This window comes from Neodiprion pinetum, chromosome 5 (assembly GCF_021155775.2).
Source record: "Neodiprion pinetum isolate iyNeoPine1 chromosome 5, iyNeoPine1.2, whole genome shotgun sequence".
In the NCBI taxonomy this organism is placed as follows: Eukaryota; Metazoa; Arthropoda; class Insecta; order Hymenoptera; family Diprionidae; genus Neodiprion; species Neodiprion pinetum.
This window is the reverse complement of record NC_060236.1, coordinates 15,470,168-15,497,484: the sequence shown is the minus strand read 5'-3', so window position 1 is coordinate 15,497,484 and position 27,317 is coordinate 15,470,168. Positions and strand designations below refer to the sequence as shown.

The 27,317-nt window shown below is 41.8% G+C and overlaps 1 protein-coding gene across 3 annotated transcripts in view; it reads left to right on the top strand.

Moving 5' to 3' along the window:
* Window positions 1–27,317, top strand: part of LOC124219107 (zinc finger protein 567) — a 169,192-nt gene that overhangs the window by 78,493 nt on the left and 63,382 nt on the right. For 2 of the 3 annotated variants that reach the window (XM_046626275.2, XM_046626274.2), the window contains exon 4: window positions 23,002–23,199. The exons of the other annotated variant lie outside the window; for it this stretch is intronic. In XM_046626275.2, the coding sequence (XP_046482231.1) occupies window positions 23,002–23,199 (198 nt within the window). The remainder of the gene's footprint in view (window positions 1–23,001; window positions 23,200–27,317) is intronic. 3 annotated transcript variants of the gene reach the window in all.

Genomic DNA, 27,317 nt, shown 5'->3' with positions numbered 1-27,317 from the left:
GTGCCTGGTGGTCGCTGTGGGTCTTCCACGAAAATTTATTGTCCGGGGTGACGCCCAGGCAGAGCACCTCAGTGAGAGGGTCAGTTTCGCCCCAAAGATGTCGACATGACCCATCGTCAGGTTGCGCTCTCTGATGAAGAGTGCCATCTCGGTTTTGCTGGGATTAAACCTCAGCGACTAAGATACACGCCAGTTCTGACCAAAGTCAAGTGCTTTCTGCATCTTGTTTGCCATGGGAGAGAAGTGGTCACCTGTGACGATTAAAGCTACAGGGTCTGTCCGGATAGCATTTCAGACTGAATATTTCCCGCCCAGACAGAGCGACGGAGGGGGACCTTTTCGCGAGGGTCGGGTTGTGGGGCGTCTTAGCTAAGCAGCGCACCTGTCCCCAATCACCTTCGAGCCTTTCCGGAGTGTAGGTTGATTTTAAAGTGAACCCCAGTCAAAGTGCCTCGTCACGGTCTCTTGAATGGCCTGGACCGGCTGGGTACCAGGGAGCTACATCCGAGCTGTAGGGTGGCTGGGGACTTTTGATCATTTCATGGGTTTCATTTGCGGTTGTACCGAGTTCGAAACAAAATTTTATCGCGTAGTAGTTAGGGAGCTGGCTGCCAAAATTTCTAAATGATTTGTTCGTCTGGCAGACATTATTAATATCAATTTTTGTACCATAAGAAACATTAAGGACCGCGTCTGCCACCATGACAGGCCTGCGTTGTCAATTGACAGCGCTTAAAAAATTTTAAAAAAAGGTGTGCTAAATCATTTGTTCGTGTCTGCCTGTTGGACTGATGGTCAGAATCATCCTCAAAACGATCAAATTCCAGAGGCAGACATCCAGACCTCTGACTTTTGTAGTAGTAAATTTTTTAAGTTTTTTTCTTATGATTTAAAAACGTGTATATGAAATGTTTGCTCGGCAAACCTGAATTGTTCGATTAAAAACAATGTGAAGGGCCACAGAAAAATGGTCTGCCACCATGGTAGCGCTGAGTTGTCAATTGACAGCGTTTCAAAAATGTAAAAAAAAGGTCTGCTAAATCATTTGTTCGTGTCTGCTTCTTGGACTGTTGCTCAGAATCGTCCTCAAAACGTTGAAAATCCAGAGGCAGACATCCAGACCCCTGATTTTCCAACGGCAGACCATTTGAATATAAATTTTTTTTTAACTCTACGCTCGCGCCAAGCCACAAGTAAAAAATTCTGCGCCTACAAAATGTTCATGAAAATAATTAATGGTACATGCAAGCAATCGATAGGAACAATTTTGAAAACATATTTCAAATATTCGGGTCCTAAATCTGTTACCTGCCATCCCGCAGGTATAAAATGAACTGTATTGTTTGTCTTTCTTTCTTAGAGAGAAGAAAGTGAGAACGTTATAACTCCGTAGAGAGTTGGGACATACCTATACATAGATATATGTGTAGGTATATACCTATACGTATATAATAAATTGTTAAATAACTATTTGTTTAAACAATTTAGTTAATAACTTTTGGGCAATATTATTATTGATGATTGTTGTTCATAGCATGCCGAATGTTGTTGATTTTTTTCAGATTTTGATTAAGTAACAAAGTACGAAAAGTCTGTCGTATACAATTTTTGGCTGGGACGATCCATGACATACATCCTTAAATTTATTTGCGTCTTCTGACGTTGTAATAAACTATTTTTTTTCTTTTTTTTTTTATTGGATCCAATAAAAAACACTCAACAATATAATAATACTAAAACTATTAATACCAACAATAAATAACCGTAATACCAACTTTTCCTTGATTCTGCGTGAACTTCAAAAAATAGTACACCTCAAAATCAGTGACCAAAATGTCTGCACACTTTTTTTTGTATTCGGGTAGTCCTATTGAATCGAATGGACGCAATTAGAACGACGAACAAATGATTTAGCAGAGCTTTTTTTCCATTTTTACAACTACGTCCCGTGATAATGCAGGGCCCTGGATGTCTGCCTCTGGATTTTCAACGTTTTGAGGACGATTCGGTCCATCAGTCCAAGAGGCAGACACAAACACATGATTTAGTACCCTTCTTTTTACATTTTTGAAGCGCTGTAACTCAAAAACGCAGGGACGTTGGACCTTAATTAATTGCACCAAATCGATTTGTATTGATCTGAACTTTCATCCCTATCGATATGAAAAACGAACAAATCATTTACCAAAATGTCAGCCAGCTCCCTAACTATAACGTTGCTCGAGTAAACGGAGGCACCGTTCTTTAAACGAACTCTAACATTGAAATTTTTTTAATCTTTATTGATCATACATACTTCATTTTGGGCAAGAAACATTTACGACAACTGAATTATCCGTCAATTTGGATATTTGACACTTCAAACTGTATTAGACGTATTTACAATAAAAAATTGTAAATATACCGTGTGTCCATGAGGAAAGTGCGCACCTTATGCGCGCGCGACGAGTCGTTTGAATCTTACTGGCTGACAGTTACCGCCTGATTGAGCAGCCGACGCAATGCCAATCGCGATTTTCAGGATCTCGGAAGAGGTTATGATCACAAGGGAAGCGCGAAGTTTTGGTAAAGTATTTTGTTAATAATGACTTTCGGATTACAGTGATAAATAACGTGTGTCTGATTTATTTTACTTCGGATCAGTTCCGAATCGACGAACTGTTTTTTGTAACAACACCGACAGCAGTTGCCCACAGGTAACGGTGCGCTCCTAGGGACATTTTCTGATAGTCGCGATTGCTATTGCGTCGGCTGCACGTCCGTAAAGCTGACCCCCTCACTTGCTCGAAAAAATTTCCAAAAATCGTGGATTAAAGAGTTATTTATGACCTGTACAATGCTGCAAACCACGATTTTTGAGTTCGTTTCTGTTACGAGGAAATCAATTTTGAAAAGTGGCGAGGGGGGGGGGGGGGGGGGCGCAGCTTACCGAAAAGGTAGCTCCCCCGAAGTGAAAAAATTTTTTAAAAATTATTTTGAACACACGAGAATTGAGAGCTAATTCGGAGCTCCTGATATACATACATTGAAGTGCTATGAAGAACTATGCATATACTGTTAGCTCTTAAATCGCTGAACATTTTTCCGTAAAAAAGAATGCGCTGCGATGAATTTTAAGGGTAGTTCTCTGATGATCGAAAACGAGTCAGAGCAGGGGGTGGTCAGGGGGGAATAGCTCAAAAATCAAATTATGCATATCCTTTCAGCTCTTAAATCGCTGAACCTTTTGCCGTAAGAAAGAATTCGCTGCGATGAATTCCAAGGGTGTTTTTTTTTCTTCGGTTTTCATCAAGGGTTGAATATCAAAAATTGTCATCGTTGATATTTAAATGCTCCTAATTCACCTAATATGCCAGTACTTATGATTTGGAATTTTTTTTTTTTATGCCGCTCATCGTGATCGGGTGTGGATATATCCATAGGGGTTGTTTTTACGACATTGTTCTCAACGTATATCAGGAGCTCCTAATTAGCTCTTAATTTTCACCTGGTGAAAATAATTTAAAAAAAAATTTTCGCTTCGCGGGCGCTACCTTTTCGGTAAACTGCCCCCCCCCCCCCCCTCCCCTCCCCACTTTTCAAAATTGATTTTCTCGTAACAGAAATGAGCTCAAAATTTGTGGGCTGCGGCATTGTAGAGGTTATAAATAGCTCTTCAATTCATGATTTTTTAAAATTTTTCCCAGCAAGTGAGGGGGGCCAGCTTTACGGACGTGTTGGCTGCTCAATCAGGCGGTAACCGTCAGCCAATAAAATTCGAACGACTTAACACACGCGCATAAGGTGTGCACTTTCCTCGTGGACACACGATACACATAGTTAAATATGTTAATAGACATATTTATAATTCAAAATTGTAAATAGGTTTTAAATACTGTCCTCTTAAAAAATTAATATTCTGAGTAATTGTTTACTATCGTGTACAATTAATTATGATTTACATTACGATACGAGTATAAAAAAAAAACCTTTTTTCTGACAAGTGTGAGATTGCAACACTCATCAGAAAAAGTTTTTCAGTCTACTATCAGACGAAATTTTATTTTCCGTGGTGTGAAAATGAACATTACTGAGAATGCCAACTTACAATAATGTTCTCAATTCATCGTGATTTTTATAGTAGGATCTCTTTCTTCGTGAACCGCTCTAATGCAACTATCTCAACCTAACTCCTCGATAGTCTCACCAAATTCTTTTTCATATGTTTTAAAGGTGTTCCAATGCATTTCTGGTATATTTAGTGTACTGAGTAATTTATTCAAGTGGATGTCTTTATCGTCAAAAAATATATTTATTTATAATCAATACAGATTTCATAAGCCAAATGAGCGTTAATTTTATCAGTAGCACAATTCATATATAATTTTCCCACATGCGTTGTTGATGTTCATAAATAATATAAGATTGTCTATACATAGATTGACCTAATCATTATGAATATTCAAAACTACCGACTTATTGCAGCTTTTACATTTGTATCAGAATGCGTTCTAGATCCAGCTTACTTGTGTTCCTTGGAAGTGTGGACATCGCAAATGATTCGCAATTTTGACAAATAATGTAAAATATGGGTGAAAGCCCAGATCGCTTCTCTTCATTTATATCCTCCAAGGAAAGTACCGATGTACACTTTTTGCATCGCAATTGACGAGCAAGTGTTTGTGTGTGTATAACACGACCACCGTCAATTTGATTATTATTAAAGACTTCTTTTAGACTGTGAATCGATTAGCCAACTTCACCTTGTTGCATTTGATTATCATAAACGTTTTTTAAAACTTTTTTTCCTCCAATAATACCTGTTTTCGCTCATTTTTCGAATTATTAATCCACATATTGCTGGTTGCTTTAGCGTCCTTCACATAAGTATTACACGCTTGTACGTGAGCACATACACCGAAGTAAAGAATGCGGTGTTGCCAAATTATATACTACGTTATTCAAGTAGAAGGTTGAAATTCTTTGACTTACTGTATCCCAAGGGTACTTCGTTAAGGGGTAACGCCACTGTAACGGTCCAAAAAAAAAGGTTTTTTCACGAATTTTTTGCTTCCAAAATTGAAAGTAATTGAAAAAAAACTTTTAAGGGTGTTATCGGGCATACATTAAACTTCATTATCAAATTTTTTTTACAGCAAAAAAAAAAACAAAATGGCGGTTCCACAGCCATCTTCCCGGGGCATGTTTTGCTTGCAGGGCTCCGCGGCACGCAGCACCACTGGTGCACTTTTGAATCTAGAACAAAAAAAAAAAAAACCATCAATCTAGAGGGTTATAGCTAGAGAATGTCGATCGGATTTTAAAAATTATCAATTTTTGTGGATTTGGCATGCGTTTGAAAAAAAAAATTGATTTTTGACGAAAAAACGGCTAGTTTTTTGTTAATAAAAAATCAATAAATAAAGTTATTGAAAATCCCGATCGACATTCTCAAGATAATGTTAATGTTCACATCTGGTCAAAATTTCAAGTAAAAAAAATGAAAATTGTTCGAGTGATGCTGCGTGCCATTTTGAAAAACCGTGTTTCGAGAAAAACGCGTTTAAAGTTTTGCGAATAGTTTTTTATTGGAAAAAATAAAAAAAAGAAGGTAAAAAAAAATTTTACCGTTAGTCTGCAATCCCAGCACCATACATTTGTCCTTCGATGACCAAATTTTCGTCTTCTTCGTCTTTCCTGGTGGATTTTTGGAGCGCGCGCGCACTTTTTGCCGCGTCGCTCAGAGATGTCTCCGCGTGCGTAATGCGTTTGGCGTCGGCTTCGATGCAGAAATTATATAACTGTACACCAATTTCCACCTCCAACATCTTGAATATTTGAAGATATAAATTTGAAAAACTGGTAAATTCGAAAAATTAACGACGGAGCCAGGAATCGAACCTGGTATCTAGCGATGCTTTACCGGAGCCTTACTCCACTAGACCACCTAGCCGCCCTGACTCTGATGTCGTTAATTCCTCTCATCACCAGTTAGTTCAAATTTGTTTTCTTGTGCTGTTGTATGTGAATATCTTGTATGTATATCTTGAATATTTGCAAGACGTTGGTAAGGCCGCCATTGAATGTGCAAACAGCGATATCCATCGCGATATCTAGGACAGTTTTTCCGCTTGAAGATGATTTGGGGGCCAAAAAAAAATTTTTCTCGCACGGGACCTTTTTTTCCTTATTCTAGAGGGTTTAAACTATTTTTGAAGCCAATAAAAAAAAAATCGATTTTTCAAAAAATTTACAGTGGCCATACCCCTTAAGGGCTTTGTTGAAGAGTTTCCGGGAGCTGGATCTGAGTTTGTCCAGCTCTTTGCTCTACCACGGGACCTTGGACTTTCTCACCTTGAGCTTCCCGGAGCATGTTTCCTCAAAAACCTGGATTATGGAGAATCGTAAGTGAGTGACTTGACTCTCTACCGCGCTCGTGTTGTACAGACGGCTGCATGGTCCTTGGAGCCTCCATCGGAGCTTCTTATTGTAGGAGCGTCAGTCTGTGGCCCTGGGATTCCGGCAAATCTCTGACGATTCCACGTCAGCATCTCCTACAAGAGGGAACGTGATGTGTCTGTGATCTGAGAGTGTGTCTTCTTCCTGCACCCGACAGTCGTTGATTACATTCAACAGCCTGGGGCTGCAGAGTGTCACGTCTATCACTTCCTGGCATATGAGGTGACGAAGGTCGGTCGCGAGCCCTTCTTCAATATATTAAGCTCGACCGTTGATAGGTATTCTGCAAGGCTGTTCCCGTTTCGTTGGTATCGGAGCTGCCCCAGACAGCGTAGTGCGAATTTTCATTGCAGCCAATCACCAGGTGTAGTCTCCTGTCAGTACAGTACCTGACAAGTTCCCTGCGTCCCCTAAATCGATAATCCTACCCTTCGCCCGTCTTAGTTTAATCAATGCTACTATCAGGTCTCTGCTGCGGAACTGGCTGACTCTTAGTATACGATGCCTGTTGCTTATGAAGACTGCTGCCCTCGGGCCGGGTCCAGCCGCGCCTTACTCGTACACCAGCACGCAGTTCCTTCGGTCTAGTCCTGAAACATGTCCGTTGATAATCCATGGTTCTTGAATGACTGATATGTCTGTTTGCTCCACGGCTAAGCTGCAGCTATGAATAGCTAAGGCTGCTTTGCAGTTTTGCAAGTTGATCTGCCAATACTTGATCCTCCTCGTGGTCATTGGGCCGGGACGTCAACTTCGCGGTTTCGGGGGATGCGAGTGTCTTGTTACCGAGCCTCCCTCTCTCCTTCATCCACAGGGTCCTCAGCCACGTAATACCACTATGGCAACACCACCGGTGTGGGGTTGCACTTGGCAGTTTCCTGCAAAAATCTGCCAGTACGCTCTCCCGCCTGGCTCGGATGAGCTCGTCGGCCCTTAGGGGGCGATCCCTGGACCTTATGGTATAGTGTCCTCTCCCGGTGGTATTATTTGTACCTTAGACCACGGCGCTTGAGCCGCTGGTCCTTGAGCCCGAAGGGGCCATGTCTTTCGTCGGAACAATGGCGTAGGAGGGCCCCGTTAACGGTTTTGACAGCTCTTCCCGCGGTGCTACCTCGACCTAGCTGTTAGTTGGAGGGGTCGTCGGTCCCTTCCCCGTCCTAGGGTAGCCCTCCTCAAAGGAGATACGCCCCAAGTTGAAGTGGGCCAGTAGTCCCTCTTCTCTGAGCACATCCCTAGATATGGCGGCCACGCCCAACACAACATGGACAGACGTGGGTCCATCCTTCCTGTCCCAGACCCTCCAGAGGTCGGTCTGGAGACCAGCGTTTTGGTGCTTTAGCCTTCTTATGATGACCTCCGATCCCACCGGCAAATTAGGGATGGTCAGCATCCTCGTAAGCCTGGGCGGTTGCTCCCTTTCCAGAATTTGGAAGGAAACCCCCGCCCAAGGCGTCAGGATAAGGATAGATTAACGTAGTCAGGTTAGCGCCCCTTCAACGGAGCACGAGACCCATAGGATGCCTGGGTTGCACCGGTACTGCTTGGAGCGAGGATTCTCCTCCCCTTCTGAGATGGAGAGCATCGCTTCTCCCAGCGCATGTACCACCAGGTCACCCCGCTTGAAGTCGAGAGTGGCTTCGGAGTAGTTGGCGGGGTGGATAACCATCCTCCGGCCTCTCCTTGCCCTCGTCCCGTAAGTCCTGCGCCCGAGCGCCGCCCGGCCTCTTTTGGGAGCCAAGTGGACTCTTCTGGGGCGTCTTATCGGAGGGGGTGGGTCTTTTCAGACCTGTTCGCTACATCGGCACCCGGCTACTTGTTTGTCTCACTCTGGTGACGGCTTGTCCAGCAACTGGGTCTCCCTTTGCGGAGTGCGTGGATGTGGAAGAAGAGTCCACTGCAGAGTTCTTCTCGGAGGAGTTCTCGGAGGCCAGCTTGGCCTTCCTAGCCCTCTTTCTCGACGACCTACTACGGTGGGCTCTACTTCGCGATGCTTTCGACGGAGCGTCAGTCCCGGTTTGCACCGGGGCCGCCTCCCCCGCAGTTGCCGCGATTGCCGAAACCGTCAGACTGCGATGTGTCATGAGTAATGAGTTTAACGGCTCCTCGTCCACCCGTAGACCTTTGATCTCGATTTCATGCTTTGTTGTCGACGAGTGTGTCTCCGTGGAGACCATCTCGTCGTGTTCTTTTCTTAAATCTAGGTTTTTCGGTTCTAAATCCATATGAGTCCCACGATTATGCAGGAAGGGACGGTGCGCCCTCACAGAGCCTGCTATATGGGGATAAAGCTAAATACAATAGGGTGGCGCCCGATACCCGAAAGGCACTGTCCCCGACACTGTACCCCAGTACCATTACAGATCTCTGCACGATAGCTTCCACCTTGGCTTCGGAAGTTGGTCCGCAGCTGGGCCTTAGTTTCCCTGGGCCAGTTGTCGCGTCATCCATGTTCTGTATAGCCCCGCCTACCCGAGTCGTCGCCTGCTCTCGTCCCAAAGACCGGTCTCCAACCGGCATTCTGGTCCCGGATCCGTATGTGCGGAGTCATCTCTGGCCGTTCTCCTATCCGGCTCCTGGAGTTGCGTTGGGTTGGTGCTCAACCTGTAACCCTCACCCCGTACAGAACTTGGGGTCCAAGGAATTCAAGTTGAACATTTATAAAATTTTTAATTAATTAATGTCTTTCAGTCTCCTAGCAACTTTTTCAAAACCCGATTTCCATTCGGGTATCTCAGCAGCGAATAAAGATTTTTAGATTTTTCAGCTTTTCAAACGCGATATAAAAGATTCATTATTCTTGTTTCAAGCGAAATAAAGTTGTCGGAATTGCGACAACGCGTTCGAATTTTATTCACATTTCAAATCGGTCTCGTTTTTTTTGGACGAAACTGTATATAAATTTGAATAAATGTACCCATCCGTGGAAATGTACAGAGAAAACTTCGGTAAATGTGGATTGGCAAGTTGTAAAAAAGATTCATTTCAATCCGATTCCGGCTATTGAATCTGAGTCTAGAGAAGAAGCAGTGACTGTGGGTCTTGAAAATTGTTAATTGTAAACTTCTAAGGAGAATATAAAACCTCCAAATATTGTAAGATTTTATTAAAATTGCTGGGGGTGTGTTTTTACGTGGAATGTAGCCGAATCAGGTGAAAAAAATGATTATCATTAGTTTTTCATCTCCGCGTGCGCTACTATAGTGATTTAGTTGTATTACAGTACGGAGCAATTACATAGGTCTGTTTTTTTGTCTGAAAGTTCTTTTACTGGAGTGTTAATATTCGTGAAAGTAGTCTGGAATGTAATATAACGACATTTATCTGATATACTCTATGTCACATTCAGCAGATTTAGCTAAAACTGTGTTTAAATGGAAAATAGATACGAATTACAGGTTGCATGAAATAAAACTACCTATATCTGAAGTTTTAATTACACTGGTCAACAGTGGTTTTGTTACCCTTAATATTTGAATAGTCTTGGTAAGATTTGATGTCAAAGACGCTAGAACTAAGCGTAGTTTTTAGAAATTGACTCGTTATTTATTCGATCGGTGTTTTCATATATATCCTAAAAAGCAATATTTAGATGAAAAATGAAGATTTTTTTAATATCTAAAGTTCATCAAAAAAATACCATACAGCTCTGATATTCTAAATCAAACGATCAAAATCTGTATTTATCATGTACACTCGGAGACAATGAATCTGAGACGGTTAATTTTTTACACTACACAGTTATGTTGGCAACACAGAGAAACCTACAACGCTATAGTGAGCCGAGCGCGAATTGAACTCAATCTCAATAAACATAACATAACCCGTTTCAACATGGCGGTTTAGTCAGTTGTTGTTTTCAGTCGCGTGCCCATTTCTCAATTATATCTATCGAGTGTGAAAAGCTGTTTTATTTTTGGAGCGTCGCACAGTGGTCCCAAACCCCGAAAAGCTGGCCAAAAGTCGAAAAAAAAAATTTTTTTCTAGGGACTTTTAATGGTTGGAATAGTTGTAGTGGTACCCCTAGTATGTATTACCAGCCTTAAGTAAGGGGGATCGTCCCTACCTGGCTTGGGAACGCATTCCGTTCGTGACCGTTAGAGCAGGTGCATTGTTTACTCGTCGCGCGTCGAAAATAAGTCAAAGTTGAGACACGTATAGAATCGTGACAAAGGAACGGATTTTGATTCTACAAAATGGATTCTTCTCCGGAAAGTAAGTACAATTTGAATGTGTTGCTCGAAATTATTGTTAACAATGTATGAAATAGTAAGTCATTAATAAAGGTAGTGGTGTTTTTCTTGGTTGTGTTCTGAAAAGTCGTGTTAGGAAAAGCAATAAGTCAAAACTCTCATCGAATCCTGCCCTGAAACTAAATGGAAACTGTTGCTTAGACATTTCTTCAAAACATATCCAAAAATTAGCTGCATCTGGCTGCGACTTCGGTTTTGGGGATAATTTTTATGCGATGATGTGTGCGCTAGGGTGGTCCTTGTTCAGGATATTTTCTTTTTTCTTTTAAATATGGTGCTTAATCGATTTCAAATGAATAAATAAAAATTCATTCCAAATTTTAGTTCGATATTTTAATTGTATCCTGCCCCCCCACCCCCGGCAGTGAAAGTTTCAATTGGGAAATACGTGTAATGGAAAATTCCGCTTGGTAAATTTGTAGGAAATTTTTTTGTCACTGACATTGTTGAAAAGGAGGTGTCAAAAAAATTGAATCATGCATACATATTGCCGAAAACTCTGAAAGATCCTCTGAGTAAATTGGTATGGAATTTCAAAAAGAAGTGGCAACAAGCGACCAGGAACAAAACCAAATTCTTCCGAAAATTCTATGAGTGGCTCAACGTTCCTGTGTCTTTCACAATTAAAGAAGAAGGTTTGAAGACTCCCATTAAAAACACAATGGGGCATCTTTCTACTGACAACAAAATGGAGCGTCCTTCCACAAGCTGGGACGATTTAAGTGATCGGTCAAAACGTAGGAGGACAGAAAAGGTTCGAAGCGAACATACCGTCCACGAATTGGCCTACGCTACACAAATGAGTCTCCGGACTTCCGGAAATTTACAAGCTTCTAAGGTAATTAGGGATGTCACAGAAGGGAGTCCATCAAAAGCATCACGGTACCGGATGTCTATTGAACGCGTTTTCGAAGAAGTACTGTCGGGCAACGAAGCATTATCACTTGTAGTAGAAGGTAAAATGACCAAAAGTCAATACCAATTAATACGTTCTGTAAGCGTGCAAAAAAATTGTAAGTTATACCCGCCTTATAAATGTGTATTGGATTCTAAAAAAAAATGTTACCCTGCACAGTCAGAAATTTCTGTAACTGAAAGTGGAGCCACATTTGGACTTCAAGCCTTGCTAAATCATACAGCTGAAAGATTATTAATGGTACAATCGGACGTTATTGGAAGTCTTCCTGAGAACAAACTTGCTAATTTAGAATTGATATGCAAGTGGGGATGCGATGGCACTTCTGGTCAAAGTACTTACAAACAAAAATTTATCGATGGAGACGGCAATAAATCGGATGCCAACATTTTCTTTATTTCACTTGTTCCCTTGCAAATCTTTGATAAAGTCAATCCACACGTGATTATTTGGAAAAATCCACGTCCTTCATCGCCAAGATTTTGTCGACCAATTAAAATTGAATTCTTTCACGAAACTGCCGAAGCAACTAGGGCAGAAGTTGCTTGTATCGAAGCGCAAGAGAGAAACCTCGTGCAATTTCAAACTGTAATTGACGGCAAAAAAATTAACGTCAATTTCAAACTTGTGTTGACGATGATAGATGGCAAAGTTTGTAATTCTGTCACAAATACATCATCAAGTATGCGTTGTTACCTTTGGGGTGCTACGTCCAAAGAATATAATGATATTGATAAGATGTTGCAAAGACCGATTAATGAATATCACTTGAAATTCGGAATATCGTCGCTGCATGCTTGGATACGGTTTTTTGAATGTTGCTTACATGTCGCTTACAAATTAGAAATAAAAAAGTGGCAAGGGCGCAAAGAGGATAAAGAAAATGTTGATAGAAGAAAAAAAAATATACAAGAAGGTTTTCGTGAAAGATTAGGGCTTCTTGTTGATCAACCAAAACCAGGCTATGGAAGTTGTAATGACGGAAATACAGCTAGGAGTTTTTTCGAAAATTCTGAGATTTCCGCTTCGATAACGGGAATTGATGAAGAATTGATAGAGCGATTCCATGTTGTATTGCAGGTAATTTCTTGTGGTTTCGAAATCAATATACCCAAATTTCGCAAATACACTGAAGATACTGGACGAAAATTTGTCGAACTGTATTCGTGGTACTTCATGCCAACAACAGTACACAAAATTCTTATTCACGGTCACGGAATCGTGGAATCTTCGTTACTTCCTATCGGACAAATGTCTGAAGAAGCTCAGGAATCATGTAACAAGTATATTAAAAGATTCCGAAAAGATTTTTCACGAAAATGTAACCGCATCAAAACCATGGAAGACATTTTTTGCAAACTTTTAGTAACGTCAGATCCAATAATATCTAGTTTGCGAAAACTTCCTCCGAAGAAACTAAGATCGTTATCTTCATACGCGGTTGAACTATTGATTCCACCTTCACTTCCAGAATTAAGTTAAATTTTTTCAAATTACACGAGCGATACATCGGACGATGATGACAGTTCGCAGGACAGCGATTAATTGTAAGAAGTGCTCAAATTACATGGATTGAAAATAAAATAATCAAAGAAATATATTATAAATATTCATTGTAATAATGATTAATTACTGTATTCCAATCCTCTTCTTCCCAAATCGTCAAATGTCAACTGTCATTACATTTTCTATTTCATTTATTCACAACCATAATTTCTAAAGTTCCCGAGTACAGACTTTTATCCGAATTGAATACGCTTTTCATGAAATTTTCCGCCATTTTGTTTTTCTACATTTTGACTTCGAATTCGTAATCAGCGATCCCGAAAACCCCCGAGTACAGACTTTTATCCGAATTGAATACGCTTTTGACTTTTGGCCAGCTTTTCGGGGTTTGGGACCACTGTGCGTCGGTGTGGTATGTGGAGTGGAGTAGCTCTACTTCACCTAAAGAGTGTGTTGAGGCGCCGAGTTCATAGTCCTTTTTATTCACTTTGAACTGGTCTGCCTTTGTCTCACTCGGTAATACTGGTGCGCGTTTAATCCGCTCGCGGCACGTCAAATTTGCCTGCGGGTTTTCAAAGTGTGACTGTCACGTTATAGCTGTTTTCGATCGATATGAACAAGCAATCTGTGGGTGGTTTGAGCAACATGCTCAATCTAAATCTAAATCAAAGTGTATTAAAGATTTGTCGTAGTTGCGGCAAAGGTCCTCTAAGGGACAAACCAACCCTTTGTTCAGTTTGTCATGCTCAGTACCATAACTCTTGTGCGCTAAAACTTTCCAAATGTGAAAATGGGGGCTACGCAAGATGTTGTGGTTCTCGCCCATCATATCCAGGAGCCGACGAGGCCTCGGCGGCGTCGTGTCAAGATCGTTCCTGTATAACTAAGGAAGACTTAATTTATATCCTATCTAAATTCTTCGTTAAATTCCAATCAAAACAAGATGAGCTTAATGCATCTATGAAGGAACTGGCGAACGAGCAAACTCGTCCTCGAGAGTCAGTCGAACTGTCATCAGCCGCAATGACCGCCCGGCTAGAAGAATCCGATAAAGGGTTGACTCCATAGAGGCTAGACTTATCAATCTGCAAGCTGTGGTTGCTGAGTCACATCATTCAGGGTTCTCCGAGGATAGTATTTTACAAGAGCTCGAAGATAGGAATAGAAGGGCTGCCAATATTAGAATGTTTGACATTCCTGAAGATCCTGACCTCCCTCTTCAAGATGCCACCCTGATCCTTGAACCGCTAGGTGTTTCCATGGCATCGCTCCGAGCAACCCGTTTTGAACCATGGGCCCCCAGAGGCGTAAATCGTAAAGCTCGGCCGCTGTTAGTTACTCTCAACTCTCGAGCTGATGTACTTCACGTGCTTAAAAACAGATCTAAGCTCTGTTTGCGAGCCATCCATATCAAGAGTGACCAAACAGCAAAACAACGCAAGCAGCTCATAGGGGCCAGGACGCAACTAGATGAATTAAAGAAAAATGGTGAAGGAGGCGAATGGACGATTAAATTTCAAGGGGGCATACACACCGTGGTTCCGAAATCTGCCTCGATTTCAAAAAACTGACACCCGAGAGTAGTATCCGGCTATATTATCAAAACGTTCGCGGCTTAAGAACTAAGCTGCTTAACTTGAGCTCATCTCTCGGATCATGGTCGGATACTCATGATGTTTTTGTTTTGACGGAAACATGGTTGGACAATAACATACATAGCGCTGAACTTGGCTTCATTGGATTTAACGTATTCAGGTGTGACAAGGGACACGGAATCGAGCAGCGATCGGGAGCGGACGTATTCCGCTAAGGCTCCGGTTGAGTAAGCTCACACCCCACAGCACGTAACTCTCGGGCAGTAAAAGTATAAACCATCAGCAAACATAACACTATTCAAACAGGCACTAGCGTGGCAAGTGGCAACGATAACCGAAAAGGGGAAGGGGCAGACGGCGGATCCACCATGGACCCCGTAAGCTCAACTCCTCCTCCAACACAAAAACGAACAGCAGACCCCGCACTCAGCCCAATCATAATAAACACCAAAACGAACACAATTTATAGAAAAAGAAAAGGTGAAACAACCGACGCAAACACAATGGACCTCGAAGACTTCGGATCCCATACCTCACTGGCCTCGTCGGCACAACCAGAAAACCTGGAGCCGATCCCAACGAAAAAACGCAACGTAGCCAACAACAAAAACCACAAGGGTCGCCCACCCCCAATCATAATTCAAAAACCCGACCTGCAAAAGGACAAAATCAGACGCATGGCTCTCCACGAACAAGTGAAGAAGATAAACGCCAAATTTCGCACCGATGGAAAGGGCAACTGGCGAATTGACTGCGAGACGCAGCGACAATGGATATCCATGGACAATTGGCTCGACGTAGAGAAAATCAGACACCACTCGTACAGCCAAAAAGAAGACCGCACTAAAAAAGTAATCGTAAAAGGATTCCCCAACACGGACTACGACGAAGAAGAGCTGAAAACGATGATCGAAGAACACTGGCAGGCACAACCAATTAAAGTCATAAAGTTCACCTCCGGCATGTCAACACTCGTCATCCTGCCAAAAGAAGTTAACCTGAAAAACATCTACGAACATAAATACCTAGAAGCATGTAAGGTACACATCGAAAAATACAAGGAACAAGAAGACAACAGACGACCCCTGGTGTGCAACAAGTGCCTCCGCATCGGCCACCGAGCCGCCTACTGCAAATACGAACCAATCAAAACATCCGAAATAACGCAAGACAGACTAACCTGCACCGCATGCAACAAAATCGGACACGCAGCGCACTCAACCCAGTGCGAGGTGCTGCAAAAGAGAATCATCGAAAAAGCAGGAATGTCAAACGATCCCGGAAAGTCCTACGCCGATACCGCGAAAGCAATCACCAAACCAAGACAACCAAGAACCAAGAGCAACATCAACAAAAAGAAACAACACATCGGCTCACAACACCCGACGCGAACCCCCCAAATGACCGAACAGAGCGAGCCTCACACACAAACACAAGCAGAACCAAACAAGTCAACACCGTCAACACAGGACCAACAACAGCCTAATCCCACAACAACAAGACCGAGAATGGACACGGCACATCGAGCACAAATCGACACATGGAAAAAAAACATGGATCAAATCACCGCAGCAACGTTTCGCCTACTGGAAACCACAGGTATCACCAACGACGACATCACGACAGTCCTGAAAGTAATGGACATTATTACTCTAGCGTTGAAAAACACCCAAACAAGTGGCGCACTAAGCACGATCACAACAATAGTAACCGCAATAGTCCAAGTATGGTGAGAAGACTCAAAATATTGCAAATTAATGCACGAGGTCTCAGCAATAAAATGCATGAAATCATAGACCTAACAAACAAATACACACCCGACATAATAATAATAAACGAGGTAAAACAGTCCACTAAAATAAAAGCAAACATCCCGAACTACTGCAAAATCTCAGACAAAAAAGACAAAAACTGGGGCACAAACATGTACATAAATGAATCCCTGCACTGGACCCAAACAGCGTCGATGCAATATCTTGAGTCATGTATTATCACACTTGAACTCGAAAATGACAGAAGAATAACAGTAGTGGGAATGTACGCAGCCCCGTACAAACCTTCCAACTCGGAGCTCTACAATAAGATAACAAAAGACCTAGAAACGCTTCTCAGAAAAACGGAAATAGTCATATGCGGTGACTGAAACGCCAGACACAGATACTTCGGCCACTCAACAGACACAAACAGAGGGAGAACGGTACTAAACGCTATCAACAACAGTGGATTTTATTACCTAGGCCCCCTAGACGGCAGCAGATCTGACATCCAGATCCACAACACAATACTCGACTACACACTCACAGACATGTGCACAGAAGGCGAGGGCGATTTCGAAACACTGACAGACATCGGAAGCGACCACCGACCAACACTCACAACAATAAACATTGACACCCTACGAACCCAACCGGCGAGACGAACACTCAAAAATGTCAACTGGACAGAATTCCGCGAAAAAACTAAAATACTCCCACTAGAAGCCAACAACACAGCAGAGCTAAGCATCGCCATTAAGTCAATCACAGAAAAAATCCAAAGAACTACCTCCGAACTGAGCGAAAAAATAACAGCAGGCACCAACAATCCCCTTCCCCCGGAAATCAAAGACCTGATCCGCAGCAGAAACAGAGCCAGACAAGCCATGAAAACTAGATACGCAAACCCTGAAAACTTCCTCATAGCCCGCAACACCTATCACGAACTTAGGACAGAATGCGTGACGAGACTGACAGAACACAATAATAAAAAATGGTCGAATATCATCGAGTCAAAAGACGACCACCACAAAAAACTCTGGAGAATCCAAAAAGCCATGAAGAGACCGCCCACAATAGCCCCAATTTTCTCTGACTGCAACTCGCAAAAAGACGTAGCAACAAAACTCCTCGACACTGCCATGATCACGCATACGAACGTCAAGGACGAGCTGAAAACCGACGCTAAATACTGGCCTAGCAAGCCCCTGGAACGAACGAACACAACCGAAATAAGAAAAGCAATATCCAAACTCAAGAACGGCAAAGCTCCATGCCCGGACGGCATCACAGCTAAACCACTAAAAAATGCACACTCCACCATTTACACAACACTCGAAAACATCTATAACTACTGTCTCGAAACAAATCACTTCCCACGCGAATGGAAAACAGGGACATGCATATTTCTGCATAAGCACGGGAAACCACCCGAAAACCCATCTTCCTACAGGCCAATAACACTAATCAACCTGTTGGGCAAAACACTCGAGCGCATCATCCTCAACAGAATGGAAGCAATAAAATCCCTAACGCCAAACTCCCAGCATGGCTTCCGCGAAAAACTAGGTACGGCAACCCAATTAACTAGAACAGTCAACTTCATACAAAACGTAAAGTCCCGTGGCAGAACCGCCTGCGTAGTGTCGCTAGACTTGTCAAAAGCGTTCGACAGCATAGACCACCTTGCCCTAAACACAAAATTAACAAGAAAAGAAATAGACTCCGGACTAATCAAAATGCTACAGAGCTACCTGCAAGACAGAACAATCCGCGACAAATACCTGAATGAACTTAGCGACCCAAAGACACAAAAATGCGGAGTACCCCAAGGCTCGGTTCTAGGCCCGGTAATCTTCAACGCGTACATCGCAGACATCCCCGAAGAATGCAGCTTACTAGCCCAATACGCCGACGACGCTTGTATAATATCAGAATCCACGAACGCGAGACTAGCAAAATCAGAAGCCGAAAAAGTGACACGAACCCTCACGAAGTACTACGAGTCCTGGGGACTCCAGTGCAACGCTAGCAAAACACAAGCGATGATAATAGGACACAAACAAAACCAGCGCACAATAAAAGTAGGCAACGTACACATCCCGATACGCGACAGCATCCGCTACCTAGGCATCGAACTCCGCTGCACACTGAATATGGCACGTCACACAAAAACTATCACAGACAAAGCACGCAAAACAACTCACATGCTATCCGGGATCCTAAACTGGAACAGTAAAATAGACGAACACATAAAACACAAACTCATAAGGGCCTGCATACTGCCCATACTAGACTACGGCCTAGGCTGCCTCTATCCACTGTACAGCGAAAACAACCTAAAAAAGTTAGAAATAACCTACAAAAAAGTGATCAAAATAGCAGGAAACCTACCAAGGAGTTTCCCAACCGCTGACCTATACGAAATGCTTGACGAAGTAAGCTTCCGCGAAAGAGCCAAAACAAACTTCAAATCGCACCTGGAAAGAATAGCAACCCTACACAACAACCTAGCCGGGATAGACAACGGGGTCCCACGATTGCGTAACTCCGTACTCACCCCACCGCGTCACTAGCAACGCCCACCATCACATCATTTGTAGATAAATCTCACCTCAATCATCATCACCTCCACCCTCAGTCGCGAAACACCGAACCAAAATCACCAGCCACCAAAACAACAAACAACGAAGCAGCGTCGCAAGACAAACCCAACACAATCACCAGGATATGATCACACATGTTTTATCAACAAAAGCCAAAACGGCATCATGTATAAATGTAACCACGAGAAACTGTGAATAAAATTACATTAAAAAAAAAAAAAAAAAAAAAAGGTGTGACAAGTGTAAATACGAGCTCTTGTACCAGGGGAGGAGGGGTGCTCATCGCAGTTACTGATGCATTGAATAGTCGCAGTATCCCCTCTCCCAACGAAACCATCGAACAAATCTTCGTCTGTGTAACGGTTGCGGGCCGAGCCACTGTGGTTGGAGCAATATATTCACCACCTTTATCGGCGCCTGCCACGTACCAAGCTCATTGTGACAGCATCCACTCGATCCTCACTATGATGCGTTCATCCAACCTGCTTATTCTGGGTAATTATAATCTCCCGAACGCGTCCTGGCGATCCGATGGTCATTTGGTAACAGTTGATGTTTCCCGGGGTGCTCTCCTTAACGAGCTAGAATCGGCCTTGATTATAGCTGCTGACCTTAGCACATTCAACCTCTGTCAACTGAATACAGTTTATAACGATCGTGGGGTCATGCTCGACTTGTTATTCTCTAACGGTAGTGCTCTGGTGGGGCTACCCAATGAATGTCTCTTCGGTGTGATGGACACCATCCGGCACTGGATATTACTCACCGGGATAACCACCGTACTAGACCTGCTCGTAACTTGGTGGGTGGCCATGACTTCAGAAAAACCGATTACCAAGGCTTGATCAACTTTCTGGCCATAAACCTCCATTCGTCGATTTGGGAAGAGCAGCTTTATTCTCTCGATTCGTGGGTTTCCTTCCTATCGGATATGATTGGGCAAGGCATCGACAGGTTCGTCCCGTGGAGGAATCAAGTGGTGTCGACCTATCCCCGGTGGTTCTCGCCGGAGTTGAAAAAGATGGTCACGCAGAAGATTGCGCACGCAAAATATAAATCGGAGAATTCTCTTGAGAGCTATCGATACTTCTCAAAACTCAGGGCACAGTGTAAAGCTATAGCGAGCGAGTGTTATCACCAATTTATAAACAGGGATCAAACTAATATCTGTAGTAACATTAAGGCTTTTTGAAATTTCACGAATTTCGGTCGAGTTGATAACTCTATTCCGAGCTCTATGTCACTTGATGATAGAGTGGCCACCACGCCTGATGGGATTGCTAATTTATTCGCGTCTCACTTTGAGTCCGTGTATGCATCGGATCTGGACTCACATCCACCACTGCCTATGAATCCCCCCGTCCGGATTTCGCACCTGAATATTTCTATCGAGGAAGTTTTTGAGTCACTCGCCAATCTTGATCCATCGGGAGATAGTGGTCCAGATTGCATTCCACCTGTGCTGCTCAGGGAGTATAGGTTTGTTCTTGCACGGCCGTTACATTTAATCTTTTCAAGGTCCCTTGCCTCGGGTTTATTCCCGGATATGTGGAAAGTGAGCTCAATCACGTCTGTTTTCAAATCAGGCGATAGGTCCTGTGTTTCAAATTACAGGCCTATCTCGGTTTTAAACGCTATTCCAAAACTTTTTGAAGCAATTATTTGAAAAAAATCAACTCCGTAGTTTGAACGGATTATTGTTGCTGAGCAGCACGGGTTGTGCAGAGGTAGATCCACGGTCACGAATCTCGCACTATTCTTTAATTATGTAATCGAGGCATTTGCGAGGGGCCATCAGGTGGACTCTGCGTACACTGACTTTTTCAAGGCTTTCGATCGAGTTAACCATCGTATTTTATGCGCTAAGCTGGGGGCTCTGGGTTTTTCGGGTGCACTCCTAGCGTGGCTCGAGAGCTACCTGACGGGATGGTCGCAAGTAGTTAGAATCAAACCAGCTGTCTTTAGAAGCATATCTGCACAGTCTGGTGTTCCGCAGGGCTCCCACCTGGGGCCTCTCTTATTCAATGTTTTTATCAACGACATTCTCGAGGTGATACACGGTTCAGAAACACTTCTCTTCGCTGATGACATGAAAATATTTTGTATAATTATCTCAGTTGAAGATGCACTTGATTTGCAATCGGATTTGGATAGGGTGGCGGAGTGGTGTGCTAACAACGAGATAATGCTCAATGTTCCAAAGTGTCACATGGTTCATTTCACCAGGAAGTGGGCTTCTATGCGCCCAGTCTACTATAGTAATGGAGAGCCCCTCAGTGTGGTCACTTCGGTGCGGGATCTGGGAGTCATCATAGATGATTCATTATGTTTTACCGATCATACTAAGACAATCATAACTACATCGCTCAGGATGCTGGGATACGTTAGTAGAGTAGCTGCAAACTTTAATAACCGTAAAACGATTCTCACTCTATACACGACTCTTGTTCGGCCTCTCCTCGAGTATGCATATGTTATCTGGGCGCCTCACGCCCGAGTCTATTGTACACTCATTGAGCGGGTGCAACATAAATTTCTGCGGTTCGCTGCGTATCGTCTTAGTTTTCCGATGGACTCCTATGATCACGATTATACAGGAATAAGCGTATTTCTAGACCTTAGGTCACTTAAGAGCAGGAGACATATAGCCGACCTCGTCTTTCTGTACTGTATACTTAACAATTTGCTCAGAGTGCCTGGTCTTAGCTCACTTGTTCGAGCTCAAGGGGCAACCAGGAATCCAGACCCTTTCGTGATCTCATTTTTCAGAGCTAACTATGGCTATCATAGTTGGAAACCGCGTGTGCTGAGGCTAGGAAATAGACACGCCGGAAACGTCACACTCTTCGGTGGGTCCCTTTTGCGGTTAAGATCGACGCTGAACAATTTATACAGTGCTGGCTGGGTCGAGTGATCACATATTCACTGCTCTAAACGGCGACTCCTGTTTGCCCTCTCTCTATGTTACAGATTCTTTCATTAGTTTCTAGTCCTCGATCATGTAACTTTAGCCTAATTGTCGTTGGCCGCGCGGGCTGAGGCGATGCTGACTAAGCCGTTGGTTTTTGTAAGGCTGGTGGCATCTACCAGCCCGTAATTGGGGATACTCCCCGTTTATGTCAAATAAATAAATAAATAACCAATGACCGTGTCAATTCAAAAAGTCATTATCCCCGCGATTCTACGGTCATGGGTTATGTTATGTTTATTGAGATTGAGTTTGTTTCGCGCTCGCGGCCCACTATGGTGCTGTAGGTTTCTCTGTGTTGCCAATATAACTGTCTAATGTAAAAAATTGACCGTCTCAGATTCATTGTCCCCAAGTGTGGGTACAAGTATTCAGAAAAGTTTTTCATCGCAGACCTGTTATTTGCCTCATCACTATGCTGTACAGAGACAAATGGACTCGTTGACCAGAGTGTATGAAATATCTTGTCAACTTGTACGTTATGCAAGAGTCTAAAGCGGAAAATTTGAAGAAAAAATAAATGTATGGTTTAGAAACTAATATTTATTTGGAATAATGTAAAGGCTTGCCGTTTGTCGAACTCTTACGTTACAAATTATTTAATAACGCTCAAAGTCAGTATTTTCAAATTTTATTGCGAGTTACAATAAATCCAAATTTGAAATTTTAGCACTCTAAACATATCGTTATAGCACGTTTAGCTCATATAGGCAGGCAAAATTTATAAGGCTGTAGGTTATTAGTAGAATAGAAGGCAAGATCCTGGAACTTTTATCGTTATCTCTCTCAGTTAAAAAAATCCAGGATCTTGCCTTCTATTCTACTAAAAACTTACAGCCTTATAAATTTTGCCTTACAGAACAAAAAGTATATTTTGTGAAAGTTCTTCTTCGAATCACCTCTTACCAAAATCATTGATAATTTAAATTATTATGCTCAGATTTTGACTATAAATAATGCATTTCCAGCTGTGAGGATTGTGGAAAATCTTTCGTTCATAAAAAAGTATTAGAATCACACAAGGCAATTCATAGCGAGGACCGGCCCCATATTTGCCAAACATGTGGCAAGGCATTCAGGCAGCAAAGCGCTCTCTACATTCACAGTCGTTGTCACTTACCGGACACAATGAAAAATCGATATCAATGTGACCAGTGCGACAAAAGGTAAGAAATTGTTTATTTTGATTAGAGCATAGTTTATAGAATAGTTTCGTACCTTGGTTTTCATAGCTGTTAATCATGTCTACCGCAAATACGAAAAGAGATAGCAAATTTAAGAGGGGAATTTGATGAAAATTGATTGGTTTAGTCAAAAAAAAGATTTCGCTATTCAAAGGGTTGAATTAAAAAATCCAGCACAACAATACAGACTAGGATACTGATAAGAGAGATCGAAGCAAAGTGAGGCAGGTAAGAATAGCAATAATTCTCTTGTTTTTGGATTTTCTCGAAGTTCGGAACTTCGCTACAAAGGGCAAGAGCAAAAAAATTAAAATGATAGATTTTCATCAATAATAAGTAAAAAAAAAAAAAATAGACAAATGTCATTTGAACAACCATTATTATGTCCTTTTCCGAAGTGCCCAACTTTGCCGCGGTCTCCCCTATGTATAAAAGAAAATCAATTTTCTCTGATGAGCGATGACCGAGAGGTTATTTACTCGTTGAAACCGCAAACTACTTCTAATTACATCGCTCATAAATTGCATGCAATCACTTCAGTTTGTTTGTAATCTAGAAATCACTGAAAATCTGTATGAAACCGTTTAGATATTCTTGAAATTAAACTTTTTCTTGAAAAGTGCAGAAGGTAAACAACCAACCATCAACCATCAACCAACTTGATTTGTGCCAATGAAATTCACAAACTAGGTATATAAAATAAAAATTCATGCACTTGTATGGCAATAAAACGCTGCTGTGGAATTTAATATTCACGATAATGAATTCTTCAAACACACTGTAAAAATACAGTTTTTTCAAATGTGATATTTATCTTGACCTCGTAGTTTATATATGACAGGATCTTAGAAATGCAGGTCGTCGGAAAATCATCAAATTGCTTTTAATGTCTATATTTCGGCCACAGATTGGGCCCTCCTCAGGAAAATTTCTTTATTGTATGCGCATCTACATAGACCAACTAAGGAGAAATTTCGATATCATTCGTAATACAAATTGTTATAACCAGTGCAATTAGATTATAGTTATTAGTTATTAGATATATAGATATTAGTACTGACTTTCCAAATTCGGACCGTGTGCTTAGAATCGTTTGCCATCAATCATCGGATAAAAAATGATTTAATATTTACAAGGGACATCATAAGTAGGGAAGTATAAACTCCCGAATGAAAAACAATGTCCATAAAAAGACAGCCATTGATTGAGAAAGAAAGCTAACCTTATATACAGACGGAAACAGTAAAAGAGTGGCCAAAACAAATCGCAGTCAAATCTTCATTAAGCTACTAGATCCTTCCCAAGCTCTTTCTTTCTCCTCCTCTACTAACACTCCATTCAAGTTATATTGGAGTTATGAAATCACCAACATGAAATCCGGCGAAAAAGTCCTGTAATCTCTACAACGATCTCGTGGCAAGAGAACAAAAAAAGTTGACCTTTAAGCTACTATTTTATTATCGATATGTGGATAACATTCTCACAGTTGTACCTGCAGAATTTATTCCTCAATTATCAAATATTTTTAACGGGTTCCGCCCCAGATTACAATTCACTTGCGAGGCAGAGGTAGATAATAAAATAAACTTTTTGGACGTCACTGTCATTAATAATTCATCGATGATTCATACGAACTGGTACCAAAAACCTACATGGTCACAACGTTACTTGAATTTCACCTCCCACCGTCCGAGATCATATAAAATTAGGACTCTTACTAATCTTGTGGGTAGAGGCATAAAACTGGCGAATAATTGTTACCATGAAGGAACTCTCAAAACTATGAGAGAGGTCTTGTTAAAATATGAATTCCCTCCTTATTTACTTCATAAAACTATTAAAACTAGAGTCCGTAGAATTTGTGGCATGAATGATAATCACAATGTGATTTGTCAAGAGAATAATAATCCGTCAAGTTTTATCGTCATACCGTGCGTAACCTTTAGACCATTAAGACCATTATACGGTTTAAGCTAACATACAGTACGGTTTGACCATTTGTTTAACTATGACAATGTTAAAATCTTGCACGAAGAACCTCGCTATTATAAACGCATTATTCTCGAAATGTGTAACATTGTAAGTCATACGGACTCGGTTAACCTTAGGAAAAACGTACTTTGGGAAAGAAAAAAAGTTTTTGTTTTGGTATATTCTGAAAGTGGGTACTGAAAACTATTACCGTGATTTTTTCGTAGCTTGTGAGACTTAAAGATTAGTATCGATCGAGGAAGGACGGATTTTCGCAGATCGCCTGTCACGTGCAGAGCGGTCTCGCACGCGACGACTTAAACCTCTAGGTTTCCGCAGAGGTTTATTTTTATTTTTAACGTGGATACGTAGGTGAGCGTCCTCTACAGGGCGATCCCTGGAAAATGGATTGGAGGATTTGATGATATTAATGTAATAGAAATGTTTTCTATGGATCCCAAGTTTTAATGAAAAGATGGCAACAGAAATGAGAGACGGGCAAGCTTACAGGAATTTCTTATCTTAATGTTTCCTACTCACTCTTCGGTGTCTTCTGATGTCTCACTCGTTTACACTCATTCATCACTATTCTTATTACTACACGTCTCTACAGAGTTCGTGGCTCGAGCTTTTGGCACTTATTCTAACTTCGAAGGCTAACGTCGCGACGCGAGACGTTTGGATCACCGCGTGTAGATTTAGAGGAATGCTCTCTCTAATCGTCGGAGACCCAAGACTTATAACTCTATACTCGACACCTTTGAAGGAGCCTGTTTCCGTTGACGTTGGTTTGATCCTGTCTCGAACGGGACTGACTTCGCTCGCTCGTGCGACACCCCTTGGAGCGTCGGGCAGCGAGCGAGGTTTTTGCTGAATTTACAATTTTCAAACAAAGGCTTGCCTCGCAACATTCATTCCTGAAGCGCGTGATCTCGCGTTCGCCTCATCCTGGTGTTAATTACACCCAGGATCTGGCGGGCGCGGAGACGCTGACGTTGCTGACGGTCAACTACGCCGTTGCGCTTTGGTCGTGCCACGAACTGTTTTATAAATGAATATATTATATGAATTTAAAGCTACACTGCCTCGTCTCTTCTAAAAGCGGTATTAATAATTATTGACATTGGTATATATGCGTGCGGCGTTCGTGACACGCTTATAGTTTCTGAACTATATGGCGTAGCTGGGTCAAAATTGAACATTTTTCGGGAAGAAACTGTTCTACGCCTCGGATAAGTTTCAGGGCACCGCTTTAAACATTGACCGAATCGCTTGAAATAAAGAAACCAATCGATTCTTTTGTTTCCTTGCAATGCACGATTAAAATAACAATGCTCCGTGATTTAAATACAGGACTTATTTTGTCAAGGACAGCACAGCACTCAACTTTTGTGGGAAATATTTTTCTCTAAAATCTAAAGAAAAAAATTTCTCTGTATTATCAATTTTGAATTTTGAATGATTTTTAGCGCCCAAACCCGCACCTAACTTTTGTGGAAAACTTCAAAATATCTTCCTAGCTATCCAATTTACCCAAACAATAAGTTTTGGAGATGCGTTCTTTCTCAATGAAAGTCATGTACATTCTGACTAGACTAGACGTCAACAATACGACAATATTCTGGCATTGTATGATCCTCTAAGATTTTTAAATATTTTATAACTCCTTGTTACATGTAAAAATTGGCAAAATTACTATTGGTACTTGTGGAAAACATAATTTTATAATACTGATGTACAACTCCTCTGGTCTAATTCTAGATATTTTTCAAAGTTCAACACTGATTTACCTTTTGTTTTTTGGTTGTTTTTTAACATTGTATATAATGCATTTTAACGTCAGATTTTTGCTGTAACTCGGCTACTCGAAGTAGTCATCGAGAACTTACCGTGTATACATTAAATTGACGGCCCGCGATGAAAGCTGGAAAAATTGATTTTTTAAAAGATATCGCGAGATTTTGGTGAGCCCCTGGCGTGATCAACAAGCTTCTCAATCGTCAGCTGCGCTATCCGCGGCCGTACTCTTCTGCACCAGAAAGCTCAATACCGTGGAGACGAGAGGGGTAATTTAATAATAATAATAATAATAATGGAGAGATTAATAATAACAGAGAAAGAACGTACAC